Source organism: Telmatherina bonti (genome assembly GCF_933228915.1).
Source record: "Telmatherina bonti genome assembly, chromosome: 6".
Classification (NCBI taxonomy): Eukaryota; Metazoa; Chordata; class Actinopteri; order Atheriniformes; family Telmatherinidae; genus Telmatherina; species Telmatherina bonti.
This window is the reverse complement of record NC_136624.1, coordinates 23377999-23393029: the sequence shown is the minus strand read 5'-3', so window position 1 is coordinate 23393029 and position 15031 is coordinate 23377999. Positions and strand designations below refer to the sequence as shown.

The 15031-nt window shown below is 36.2% G+C and overlaps 1 protein-coding gene across 1 annotated transcript; it reads left to right on the top strand.

The window, feature by feature from the left end:
• Positions 1–1575: 1575 nt before the first annotated feature.
• On the top strand, positions 1576–12515 carry rab22a (RAB22A, member RAS oncogene family). Its single transcript, XM_079241684.1, has 7 exons — positions 1576–1857; positions 3098–3177; positions 4263–4344; positions 7718–7789; positions 8486–8592; positions 8933–9042; positions 9690–12515. Exons 1-7 carry the CDS (start codon positions 1822–1824, stop codon positions 9785–9787), a joined length of 585 nt encoding a protein of 194 aa, XP_079097810.1. The 5' UTR covers positions 1576–1821; the 3' UTR covers positions 9788–12515.
• Positions 12516–15031: the final 2516 nt, after the last annotated feature.

The following is a 15031-nucleotide window of genomic DNA, read 5'->3' as shown; positions in this document are numbered from 1 at the left end:
ATAAAAAATAAACTGATATTTATATTTGCTGCACTATATATTACATTATCATCTGACTGGAATTACTTGCAGAATATGTTTTACATTTAGAGAAATAAAATTGATATCAACATTGATGTGAATAAAAATAGCTGGACAAACTAGCAGAAATGTCACATTTTTTTCCTCAGTGAGCTTATTCCTTACATTCATTGCTAAAGTTTCAATTTAATTGTGGGAATCAGCTGAATAAAACCCAGCTTTCAATAAAGATGTTAGATTAAAGAAATCCAATATTATAAGCAACGCAACTTTACAACATTGTGCTGAATAGAGACGCCTGGTCTCCACTGTGCGAATGTCGGGTTGCACCCCCTCGGGGAGTTGTTTTGATGCATATGGATGCAATCTGTTCATGTATACCGATGTGTGTATTGTAGCTCAACGTACTATTAATACAACTAACTGAGCGGCTCTCTGCCTCGACAGTACACTCAAAGGAGGATATTTTTATTAGTTAGTCCAAATCAACCAAAACAAACAAGTACACAAAAGAAAGAAGAGGGGGATCTCGCAGGACGCGTGAGCCCTAGATTTAAGACGAGCTGCGTAAACTGATTAAAGGAAGAAAGACGTCCCAGGAGGAGAGGCATGTGTTTACAGCTGTGGCAGCAAAGGAATGTGCTCAAAAACAATTCCGAGTTTGAAACCATATATATGTAACCTGCTGTTTGACATTTAATTAAATAAGTTGTAAACGTATTTAACAACAAATAAAAACGCATAATGGAAAAGAACAACGTATTTCTTTGTTATGGTTTAATAGAGGATTTGGTCAGCTTATGGCTGAAACTGGCTGTAGCTACCCGGCTAACGTTAGCCAAGTCAACTCGCTAGCCATTACTATGACAACAGATCGCAAAAAAAGAAACCCCGATGGAATTATACTATATTGCTTGCATAAAAGGGTTAGTGTCATTTACAAAATACCCAACAATGTCAAGTTTTCTGTCACAATGCGTAAGTGAAGTGACCCATTTCGACAACTCTGGGTAGCTTTTGTTAGCTAGCTGACTAGCAATGCTAAGTCCGCTAACACGGCTTGTTCAGTCCTTTCGCCTGACTTAGCTCTTCCTAGCTACCAATTCACCAGAGAATGCGACTAAATTAGTTAAGAAATGCCAAAATTTTCATTGTTATAAGAATAAAAACACAATTTCTACTTTATAGTTACCGACAACGATTTAAAATATGAAACAAAACAGGTTTTAATAAAGTGCCATTACCTGCCATTTTGAGTACCAGCTCGGCTCTGCGGGCTGCCGTCCCGTGTGGGCTGTCACTACCGCACAGCTGTCACTCAAACACGGCAGCAAACTACTTCCTGAAAGTACTTCCTGGTGTTGCTGCGTTCGGGCCAACTATCTTTTACATTACTAATACCACAACCATCTCGTAGCTCTGGCACAAACTGGACACAAGTCAGTGTAAACACGACCAGTGAGCTTCTTTGTGTATCTGGAAACAAGGGGGGAAAAAAAGGGGGTCCAATACCGTCACGTGACCGCTTGCCGTAGTTCAAAATGGAGACCGTACGATTGAGTGGCTTCGCTGTTAGCTAGCTGTTTACAGTAATGGCAATGTGGCAAATATGACTGACAACGGGATGTTTTAACGATTACAGACAGTTATTACCTAATCCGTGGTGTACATTTGTCGGCTGATGATTACGATGAAGCAAAGTTGTTCATAAACACAGCAGAATATTTAAGCAAGTCAAGAGTCAAGCAGAAGGGAAAATTGTCAATGATCTTCATCTTAAACTTGTGTTGAGGGATCGATATGTCGTTGAGAGAGTTAAAAGTTTGCCTCCTGGGGGTAAGTCAGTAACTATTTAAAAGAAAAAAAAAGAACTGTAATGCCTTAGATTTAATCTTTTACTGTAAATGTATCATCAAAACATTTGTCCACTTCATCTAATAGCTTGTTCTTACAACCTATGTGTACGTAATTGGTGTGTTTTAATTTTGAATTAATGAATTAGGTTTTTGTTGAAGTACTCATAAACAAACAATCTTAGGTATGTCAAGAATGAATTGCATAACAGCAGAAGGCAGCATTCATTTTATTAGTATCACAAGAACACATTCCTGAAGTGACATCCTGACATCTCCTCCTTTCCATCATCTGCTCATAAGACTGAAGAGGCTCTGTCACACTTAGGCAATTATATCTGTTTCTAACTTTTATTTCTGTTTTGGAGAAGCTGAGGTCATTTATCTAACACACAAGCATTAACATTTCCAAGCATTTACGTTTTTAATGAGCGGGTTGTCTGATGTCAGTGATATATTTCACTGAAATATACTTAGTTCAGTCTTCATATAAGGTCATTAGGTTTAAAAGCTGTTGGACTAAACAGGGTATGTATAGTTATCATACCACCCTTTACGAGGGTCTTCAACTAAAAATCACACTGATCTATAATAATTAAATTAAAAACATTTTTGATAAAATATTTTTTCATGTTTTCTGTAACAAAATTGCAGGGAAACATTACCAAAATAACTCTTGCTTCATTCACTAATAGCATTGTTATTATTTATTGCAGAAAATTATATAGCTTTTATGTAAATATCCTTTTTTAAGTCAGTTTTTATCCATTGTCACCCATTTTAATCTCACAAATATGAAAACTGTCTTTTTTATGTAGTTTTGTGTAATTGTAAATTGTGAATCTTTGGATTTGCAGATGCTTTTTAGAGTAAATGCATTTTGAAGTTGTTGCACTCTGTTCAGACAAACTAGGAATTTTTGTTTTTGAATTTCTTAAATAAAAATCCCTTGATAATTTAAGGAAAACCAATAGTGTGCAGCGATGAAAATAATCACAAATATAGTTACTAGGTTTGCTACTTATAAAAGTCAACATTTTTCTGTCAGTAACATAGTTACTGTACTAAAAGAACAAAAATAGTGTAGATTCTTTGTCGCTGTTTAATTTAAGTAAAGACAACTTACTAGAGGAGCAGGAAGGAAGAAAATTGCACAAAAATACCTTAGCAGTAATTGTTTCTTACTATGTTTACTAAGCACTGTCTTTATTTTGTCTCTTCAGGATACTGGAGTTGGAAAGTCAAGTATTGTTTGGAGGTTTGTGGAGGACAGTTTTGACCCAAACATCAACCCAACAATTGGGTATGTTTCCTGGTGAATCCAGAGCCCAAAGGCTGTTTATTTTCAAACCCCCTCCCTTGTTGCATGCCTTAAAGGCCATGGCAATACAGTTAATTCACTCTGGTTAATTGATAAACAGACAAAAATGAATCTAAATAGATTTTACTGACAGTTTGACAATTGTTTTAAATCCCTTGTTAAATGAATATTTTCCATAATGTAAGTTTCTTCATAGCTTTTTTATATGCTTGTTTGGTTTTGGATTTCAGATTGGCCTCTAGGATATTTTTTGAGAGAATTATTATTATATTTTCTATATATTTATGGCAAAACAAATACTCAGACATACAAGAAAAAAAGCCAACAAAATACCAAAAAATATAATAATGAGCTGCAATCATTATTTAGCTTTTGGTAATAATCAATGATCATCTCATGAATAATAACTTAGAGAGTAATGTTTTGTAGTTCTTTCGAACATTTTCTCATGATAATAATTTGGATAATGTGTTTTATGTTTTGCCTGTAAATGTTTTTCAAAATGAAAACAAAGGCATCCACGAATCACTAATATAAGCATTATTAACGGAAGATGAGCCAAGATATAATTTGATCATATAACAAGACAAGAGTACTTATTTACCTAAACATTGTCAGTAAGTCATTATATAAAATGTCTTAGGAAGAATATAAAGTATAATCTTGTTCTTTACAATCATGGGTATCTTTATTTAAATATATGCTGAATATTTTCTGATGTTATTATTTTTATTTTTTTAAATAAAAGCCAAAAGAAGATTATAATCAGATGAAAGATTGTTTTATTGTTAGATATATCAATACAGTATTAGTCTAACAAAATGGCAGGTTTTCTGAGTGTTCCCACTGCAACACGCCTGTTTCAAATCAATGTGTATTTAGCAGACATGTGCAGCGCATTTCTGAGTCGGAGTCAAGTGTGTTCCAGGGAGACACTTGGACTACCTGCAGGACACACGGCCCTCAAGGACCAGGAGGAAACTGTTTCTTTCTTTTTGAATGTCATTAAAAGGGGAATTTTCTGCAAAAATCTGTTGTGTCTGACTGATCACATTTTTCTTCACCAGGGCATCCTTCATGACCAAGACGGTACAGTACCAAAACGAGCTACACAAGTTTCTGATCTGGGACACGGCAGGACAGGAGCGAGTGAGTAATGTCCACTGAACTGTTAGAAATAGCAGTTAGCTCATTAGATAGTTCAGATACTGTGTATGTAGTACCATAACAGCATGCAGATTTGGTTTGGTGAACAATTTGCCGTATTCCCATGTGATTTTAACAGAGGTTTCAACATGTAAGTCTGCTTGTGTCACTTCTTAAATCAGCCTGAAGCCATGTAAACAGTGCAGTTAGTCTTTATGTCTGACAGGGGGCAACATTTTCCTATCTATAAGGTACGTTTCTGCCCCTTTAACAAAGACTAAATGTCTTTAGTGCTTTTGATTTAGTCCCTTTTTCTCAAAATTTCCATTATATGTCTTGTTTTCTGTTTTAATTCAGTCAGTGAAGTTTAGTTTTTATTTTTATTTCCACCCTTCTACTTCATCCACATTGCCATCTTATATTTGTATGCATGAACTGATGAGGTCTCTTTTAATGTTATTCTATTTTGCCATGCCTGTGAAAAATGTTCTTAAACTTTTTTTTCATACCATTTACATAATATTCACACCCAGGTGTCTTATGTCCTTACACCCAAACACTTATCCATGACGTATGATACGCATGACATGATATACAAAAAGAAATGGGATACATTTAAGTGTTCGAGGACTATGTCAGTATTTAATCCAGTGAAATCAATATAGGTCCCTAGTCAGTTGTAGCATAAGGAGCAGCTTTCTCCTTTGACTCAAATTCTACATTCAACGTCCATATCCACATCACTTCCTCTTTTCTCATGCACAGTCCTCGGTCATTATAATGTTGTATCCCTGATGCAGCATTCCCCGGAACAGTGAGATAAGATGCCACTTGTCTTTTATCCTCCTTCCCCCTGGAGGATTCTGCTTCCTTGCAAGCTTTTGGGGACGTCTGTACAGACCTATTTTAGATAAGACAGGAGGATAAAGTCAAACTGTCTCAGCCCGCTGACGTCTGCTTTTGCTGCTTTTGCTGCTTTTTCTTATCTGAGAAACACTGCCACTCCATGTCAGAGTGTCTCATTTATATTGTCTGTTTTCTTTGGCGCAACAACATTTCTGTGATTATTTTTGTCTTTTATATGTTTTTTTTGCCCCACAATTCCACCTTTTTCCATCAGTGTGACTTTTTCATCTCCCAAGTAGTCCACATCTCTGAGTGAAAAAGCAGTCGGGTGGTTTTGTATGTTGATTTTTCCTGCAAAGCTATTGTGATATCTGGAAGCTTCTTGTGCATTTTTTTCCCCTTCTAAGCTGTATGAAGCTTTGGTCTATCAAATCTGACAAGTTGAGACAGAGAAACATAAAGCCCTCCAAAGTACAAGTATGCAGAGCAGAAAGGAAAGCTGTGTGATTTCCACATCCCATATCTCAGGACCAAATAAAGCCTTATGGGTACATCTGAGCCCAGCTGTCAGCGGCACATCCAGCACTCCTTCTCTGCTCTTCCTCACTGAAAACAAGCAGAGAACCTGGTAAATCTTTTGGAACAGGACCGTCTCATAAATTAGACACCCAGCTCTTGGTTTCAGCAATTAATCAGCTCTCCCAGGGCATCAGCGGGGTTGTTTTCTATGTTTCTGTGTGGCCAGATGTCTGGCCTCGCCGTGATTGCTCTTTGGGTTAAAGCACAGATAGACCACACAAGACTGGCGGTGGTGCAGCTCCAACACTTGCCAGCGAACACACTGCGCTCTCTTCAGTGCCTTCGCCAAATATCCCAAGCTGGAATCCTGTTGGATTTGGGGCCAGTAACAACTATAATTATGTGGAATGTGTTCTTTCCTGAGGTAACGCTGTCACTCCAAGATGAATAGTTTATTCCATCCTATTGTAAAGGAAAATAGAACTGGCGGAAAAGTAGTCTTTCCTCGTCATTTTTTTCCTCCAATCAGCTTTTTTTTTTCTTTTAAAATAAATATCATTACTTAATGTATGATACATGGTTATATTAGCTCGCTGAAAGCTCCAGTTCAGAGCATGTTGTAAGAAAAAAAAAAAAAAAAAGACCACTGGTTTTAGTTTGTTTTTGCCCAAAAACTATACAAATTTCCTAAAGGTATTTATTTGTTGCTATTTTTATTTATAATTAATTGAACACTGTCAAATGTTCAAACTGGCCAAGAGTTTCAGCACTGAAAAGAGAAAAAGTAAACTAATCCTTATAGTTTAGTACAAAAAAGATGTAGTACATCAGTTAAATACATATTTTCTTTTTGTTGAATTACCAAATGAAGGATTTCAATATTTAGTTTTTTATTGCTGGCTTCATTAATTTTAAATATTCTTTAATATTCATACTATTAATAATAGGGAAAGATATTATAGGCATTTATTTGAGACGATTATCTCAATTAACACGTGAGTAAATGTATTAACATGGTGGGGCCGGAATGATTGCAAATGATTTATTGCTGGAACATTTTATCTTCTACTTTGCAGGCTGTGCTAGATGTAAGCTGAACTAATATTTTTGACTGAAATTATAGTTGGGATTAAACTTATTCCTTTTAATTTAACAGTAAAAATAATATATTTCCAAATATTATCACAGCTAGAGTATTGATGAAGCCATGGTCTGACTGCGCACTGGAAAGAGCTTTCCCTGCAGATACCAAATCCTAGCAGACCCTGAGCCTCACAGACGGCTGTGGATTCAGCAGTTGTTGCACATCTTGTTTAGATTAGGCAGGTCACGGTGACGTATTGGGTTGAGATCAAATATACGATCCTCCATAAATATCCAGACCCTGACAGGTTTTGACACTTTCTGCTCATCTTTCTCTTGATAGCTTTCACATGTGTGAGGTGAAAAGACTCTCTATGCTTCCATTTTCAACGCAGCCTTTTGGCTTACAGCTGTAGGAGAACGGGGCCTTTGGCTTTGAAATTGGTATTTGATGTCTTAGCGTTGTGTTCTGCTTTGAGTTGGTGTCAATCTATATGATTGAGTTTAATGAAAGTCCCAGTGATGTAATTTCCATAAGTCTGTGCCTGTGTAATGGATAAGCCACAGTCTTCGAAATGCCACAACGCTGTTAAAGGGCCTGTGGTCTGAGGGTGTAGTCTTACTGAAATGATACATTTAGCAGTCTTTTCATGTTAAATATCAAAGAACTGGAAAGAAAACAAGGTTCTCACAGATGAGTTATCATTGATTGTGTTTTAATAATAAGATTTGTATTCATGTTTTTCATTGTGATCCTGCTCCATTTCATGAGGGTTACAGTCCAGTCACACCAGGGGATGTCAGATGACACAATCAGTCTAGTTAAAGCAGTTATGAGGTTAACACAGCTGTAAATGGGGATGTTCTTTGAAGAGTTGTTCACAAATGCACACTTCTGAACCTTTTTTTTTTCTCCAACCCCCTGCAGTTTCGTGCTCTGGCTCCTATGTACTACCGAGGTTCGGCAGCTGCCATCATTGTATATGACATCACAAAAGAGGTGATTTCAACTTTTTCTTTCCAACCATAAATGTGCACTTTTGTTGACCTTGCTCGGTTTTTTTCTTGGATGCTGAGCTGTATGTGAATTAAAAGAAAAGGTCATCAGATTAGGAGATACGAGAGTCTGGCAGGATGATTACCAGGTTTGGGTCCACCTTGATAAACAGCAAGTAGATAGTTAGCTTCACATGTGTAAGCATAAACAGGAGAAAACAGGAGACGTGGTGTAAAAGCAACCAAATGCAGTTTTAGATCAACTTTTCTGACAAAAGAAAACAAAGACACAACCTATTAAATAATGAACTGTAGTTGTCTGAACAGACTGGATTTATTAGCTTTGGTTTATGATGAGCTAATGTAGGCAGCTACTGTGTCCAGTTTTAGATTTTGATATTAAAATTCAGTCATTTGTCCCTAACATATGCATGTAGGGAAACCAAATAATTGTGCAAAACAATATAATGCTGTCAAACCCAAAATAATTTTCTAAATATACCGTGATTAATTTACTTAGAAATATAAGTGCTGCAGTGTGTTATCACCTGACTTCTGTATATTTAGAAAAACAAAACAAAAAAAAAAAACAAGTTTTCCCGGTGCTTTGCTATTCCTTTAAGTGTCAGTAGTAGGAGAGATGATCCAACTGCCTGTGTGTTGTTTCATTTATATAACCAATGCTAACCTGTGCCACCAGGAGTCCTTCCAAACACTGAAGAACTGGGTGAAAGAGCTTCGTCAACATGGCCCTCCTAACATCGTGGTCGCCATTGCTGGTAACAAATGTGACCTTTCAGATGCCAGGTGAATCTTAGTGAGAGTTATTACAGCATGTGGTGTGGGTGATGCTGATATTGAGCATGATAATGGTGCCTAATTTACAACCTATGAGTGATGATGGCTTTACACAAAAAATGTTACTACTGTAACCCTCTTTTTTAAAATCAGAATCACATTTAAGGTTTGCCTAAGAGATGGTATAAACCATTTAATTCTCCACAGAAATGAAAAATAGTCAACCAGGTTTTTTCATTTCATGTGAAATTTTTCATACAAGATCCCCTGAGTATTATTTAATGACTATTAGGAGAGTCTGTACTCAAATTGCAACAAAATACTTTTGCGATTTTGCTAATATTAACAGGGAAGTGCCAGAAAAGGATGCCAAGGACTATGCTGACTCCATCCATGCCATCTTTGTGGAAACTAGCGCCAAGAATGCCATTAACATCAACGAAGTGTTTATAGAGATAAGTAAGTCTGTTTCTTGTGGATTTGCTAGAGTTGACCTTAAAAACTTCAAGCAGTAAACAACAAAGATAAATGTTTTATTACTAGATTTTAAAGCAGAAGTACTTTATTTTGACATCCTTTTTTTAAATTTTGTAATAAATTTTAAGTCATTAAGCAAACCACGGGAAAATAATGTGTTGAAAATAAAGCAGAGGCCATCTAAACATGATGTGTTCAGAAACATGGAGCTGTGGTTGTGGAAACACAGAATTAATTTTTTTTTTCATTATTTTGAATATGTGAACATGAATTTTATGCAGATAGCATACAGCATGTAAAAAAATTTGGGACAGACGCCTGTTTTTCTGACATCTTTTAATGATACTTCATAAGAGTTTACGATATAAAGTCATAGCTTGCTGTATTTTTAAAGTCAAACTTTTTCCCAAACACATTATTTTATTTATTTATTTATTTTTTTTAAATTTGTGAACAGCTTGTAACAGAAAATGGATGCTGGATACTGACAACTGGTTTTAAAAGTGTGTGTGCGTGTGTGTCTGTGTGTGTGTGTGTGTGTGTGTGTGTGTGTGTGTGTGTGCGTGTGTGTGTGCGCGTGTGTGTGTGCATGTGTGTGTGTGTTTGTGTGTGTACATATGCTCTTGCAGGTAAACGCATTCCCATTGCAGACGCAGCTGGAGTGACCTCAGGGAAAGGATTCAAATTGGGACGACAGGTCTCAGAGTCTCGCAGGACATGCTGCTGATGATGCTGATGACTGCCCCCCATATGACCTGCAACCTGACCTTTACCCACATGCTGTGCTCCCTTCAGCCAAAAGCCCAAACACTCTCTCAAACACCCCACCTTCAGTTGGTTTTGATGGCAGCAAGAAACACATTTTTACCACACTCAATAATTTGTTTCATTCATGCATCGGTGAAAAACCCTCATATGTGCAATTCTCTCAGCCTTCTTCTAGTTTGTTATAGCCAGAACTTGCAGTTGCTGACTGATGCATGCACAAGTACAAATTTATTATTTTTCAACCAAAAAAATCAAATGAAGTGATTACATCTCAACATTTAAGAAGTTGTAAGTTATTGCTATTTTTTCTCAGTATCTCAGTATATTAACTTAATGAAGAAACCACCTTTAGTGTTATTTATACATGGTTTTGAAATGGGATGCTAATTTAGTCAGTTATAGCCACACAAATAGGACCGTAAATGTTTAATTTAAATCCTGGTTCTGGGTTTGTTTTGATAAAAACAAAATACCAGAGTTCTTGGGTAAACCACAGTCACATGGTAAAAGATGCAGAAGTGAGATACATGTTGGGAGCCTACTTCTCCTATACTGGAGGAATGGACCAACATTATTGACCTGCTGCCATCTCTACAAAGTAAATTTGCAGATGGAGACAGGAGGTGGTTACTTAAATGAGCACAGAGACAGATTAATGCTAACTTTTTTTTAGCCAGCCTTAAATCTGGTGGACTTATTCAAGCATGGTATCATTCTTCTCATGTGGTGCAGAGAATGAAAGCACTTAAATTTCCTTTCAGTCTGTATTTGTTAGTTTTCTGTTTTTGGCTTGAAGGATATTTAGATTTCCACCTATTCTTGAGATTAGTAAGTAATCACTTACATTTAATCTCTATGATCAGAAGGATCTTCCAGTCTACACTGCCCAATGTTTAATCTGAGATTTAAACTTAATTATTGTGTAATAACACTCCCAGCTTCGTGCATCTGTTCCACATTTCCCCTTACAATCACTGAGGATGAATTATAAGACCCTTGTGTATAATGTGCCCTGTGCTGCGGAGAATCCTGCCAGTAACTGTTCGCCGGTGAGCGGCCCCCAGCCTTCAGACTTTAGCCGCTACTTTGCAACAGTAAAACAAAGAAGGCTGATTTTTGTGAGGGCTTGCCAAATTCTTAATTGTCCCATAAACATTTTTCATCCTTCCTTTTCACATAATCAGCACCAGCTCTCACATCTAGTGTTGTTTTACTACTTGGCCCGTGATGAAAATGGCAAGATCTGGAAACTAGGCTTCATTCAGAGGAAGCTCGTATTTTAGAGCTCACATCTCACGTTAGCAAAAGTTTTATAGGCGGAGAATCAGACGTGGCACTGTGTCGACATGCTGACCCCTCACTGAACTTCAGCCTCCATTCTGCTCTGAATTACTGTAGCTGCTTTGTTCTAGAGTCAACTTCATGATTTTACTTGTTCTCCCTTTTTGTTTTTTTGTCAAATTTTGTGCCTCTTTCCTCAGAACTGCAGGTCGTTACTGCTTTTAATTCAAGTAGCATCTAAGAGCTTTAAGAGCCTTTAAATTTACTAATTTTTTTTCTCTGATTCTCTTTTTGCAGTTGTATCATTTAGCTTTCATACTGGCATAATTGGACATAAGTAGCAGTTTTAGGCCCATCTGCATCTCTTCTAGCTCATGGGTCTCTAAAAGTTGAGGGGAGGGCTCAGTCCAAAAAACATTTCTTAGTGACGTTGCAGTGCCACATTTAAAAACATGCATTATGTGTTTTATAACCAGTGTAAACAACTAACTCAGATCAGTGCTGTCTTTTTTCATTTTTCAAAATTTTGTTGTTAAGTAAAACAGTAGAAATATGACTCGATCGACATGATCTCATCCCCACAGCCTTAATCAGATAGTAATTATATGTCACATCGATCTCCTTTTATGGCAGTTTGATGATGGAATTGCTCCAATGCAGTTGATCAAACAAACTTGTTTCTATTTGCTATCTTTTATAAATGTTCCAGCACTTTGCAATTAGAGCAGCTTAGTCTTTATCACAGCTTCAGCAAATGTTTTGCAAAGGGACAACACTTCGTTACCTTGAACTGCAGGCCGTTATTATCTCTGTGGAATAAGTCAAAGAATTAATCCCGAAAAGCCTCTCAACTTCTTTACATCCCTTGATCTTGATCCAGGTTTTTGCTTGATTCTAATTGCCATGAAGATTGTGGTGCCAAAGCCATTTTGCCACACCACACATAATTAATCCTTTAATTTAAACTCATTTACAGTTCTGATCACATGAAATGTAGTAATACACATGCTTTTTCTTTAAAAAGAGAAAGCATGTCATTAACAGTGTGCCAGTAGTTTTGCATTAAAAAAAATATATCAAAAGTCTTGGGCTGGCCCTGGGAATGTGATTAATCTATATTATGTATCTTTTACAGTGTAGATATATGCCATGAGATTGCACACGAGTTGCAGACTATACTCCTATTTCTTTTTCCATTTTTGTGAATGCAGTATATCTGTACCACATTTTCAGTGAAACTATCAGCATTGTATACTGATAACATACCTTATTTAGCTTTTTACTATGTTTCATACTAGTTGTATTTAAATGCCTGAAAACACTTGCAGTGTAATTCCAAATGTGTTAAAAAAAAAAAAAAGGGAATTGTCATTCGTTTACTAATAAAATTGCCCAAAAGTAGCATCCTCTTTTGGGTGTGAAATGAAATATAGATGTTTGGATGTTTGTGTGCGTGCAGTGTGAAAGAATTTTCTCATTGCACAACTGAAATGTGGAGATACAGCAACAGTGTTGTATAGTGATTGGTTGTGTTGTCCAGATGACATTCAGCTGCCTGGCTATATATACAGATATGACACTTGAGATATGTGTTTGACAGGGAGAGGGCTTTACACCTCACAGTAAGTTGTGCTGAAGGGGCAGGACATCTACATGATGACCTCCTGCTTCCCCTTCAAAACCCCCTACAGTGCTGCCATAGTCAAGGTTGAACATCGTAAAAATGGCAAATCACTTTCTTTGCTATCATCAAAAGCTACATTATGTGGTCATACATTTTGTAGGATAGTAGATCTATAATAATTAAATGATATCTGTCTTGGTATCTGTGTTAAAATAAGTTTGGCAGTGTGCCAAAAATACAAATAAATGAATCGGCAAATCTGGTTAAGAAAATAAAAGACCATCCAACAGGTGAGAATTCATTAAAATCATTCAGTTAATTAAAAGTAAACTAAACAAGAGTATTGCTCAAAGTGGCTGTTGATTAAGACTCTCTTACTAACAGATTCAGAAATGTTATTACAAAAATAGAGAACAAAAGGTCCAGGATGGGAAAAGGCATTTGTGGCAGTATTTTTCCTGTGATTATAAATAACCCCAAGCTGCCTGAAAGATATGCAAGTTTGCAAGAAGCTTCCTTAAATTAGTTGTATGTAAGACAACACTGTGTAACGTCACACTTGAACTATTTCCTTTGCCTGATTATATCATATTAAGACACTTTTGGAAAAGGAAAAACATTTCTGAAAACTTTGGTGCAATACAAAACAACTTGACGGTAAGTCTGTTGGGACGTGAATAAATTCTATTAGGACGCTGCAAATCTTTACATAATCCCCAATAATAACCTGCTCTGTATTTTTTCTACAATATGAAATAAAAACCTTCTCATCCTTATTAAAACAGTTTTGATGTGCAGAAACTGTATCTCTGACATGTTGCCAGCTGACTGGGGTCCTTCATCATTCTCTGAAAGCTCATTTTGGCTGTTATTAAAAATTCACTGAGTTTCAGAATGTTTTTATTTAATTAGACCATGTATTGATTTTGAGAACTGTGTGCAATACTTTGCAAATTTTTTTCTATGTAAATATGTTTTAAAATAAATTTAAAGAAAAACATTGACTTTAATTAGGTCATGTTTTCCAACCAAAACGATCAAAAAGGCAATCTCTATAAAAATAAATTGTAATTCTGTCTTCTTAACTATTGAGAGCAGTTTTGAAAATAATTATCATAGGATGACAGATCAAAACTGTTTGTTTAGAGTTGGAATAAAAAACATTCACAGCATGTTTTTTGTTCCTTGTGACCATCCCTGGAACCCACTACCTTTAGGAGGTACCAGTGGTCCAGTGTCGTATGGACTGAGCTGTAATCATATGTATGGCCTGGGGTTGTATTTGTCAAACTTCGTACAATTACTTGTAACAACAATGTTGAGTAAAAGTTACTTGTGTCTCACTCACTTTTAGTGACGTGTAGGACTTAATCTCAACCCTTAAAGACCCAACCCATGGAAAGAAATGGTTTAAAAAGTCAGTTTTTTAACATAACATATATATATATATATATATATATATATATATATATATATATATATATATATATATATATATATATATATATATATATATATATATATATATACATACATACGTACAGCAATTATCTTTTTAACCAAATTCATAATAAAAAGTTACACATTTTTTGAGGGCAATTTACCATTTATCACCATGTCAATTGTTATTTGTGTCCATGAAGCGATGGGAAACAGAAGTCAGAAATGGTATATATCATATATGTCACGCTGGGCTCTTACAGCTTAAGTGTCAGTCTCAGAGCAGGGTTTCGAAAGTACTCGGTGCTATATACAGAATTTCAGATGACATCGATTCCAAAGTTACTGAACTAACCAATCGCTGAATGGAACCATTAATCTAAGAATATTGAAATATTTTAGAGTGACATCTCAGTGAATTGTTACATGGACAATGGGAGTGCTTTAAAAAAAAGAAAAAATCAATAAAATGATACAAAAGAACGCTGGCAATGTGCAAAATGTCACTTGTGTGTTGATACTGTGGTAACACTTTCCTGTTAACATAAATGTTGGCACAGTAAATTTAATACAGCATGTCTGCCATCAATCGTACTGACTACTCCAAGGAAGCCAGCTATTTCCATGCAGGTTGCTTCTGTTAATTTACCCAGGGTGTAGGCTAGGTGGGAAGTCAACCAAACACATGACAAGTTGAGCAGCAAGGGCCATTATTGTTTCCATAACAATTCTACTTATTGATGGCTTAACGTCCTAAATTACCAGCGTTACGCTGTTGCATTTTTCCAGCAGAGAGATATGGAAGCATTGTGAGGACTTTTAATTCCAGTGTGTAAGCTCTGCTGTGTTTAGTTACTG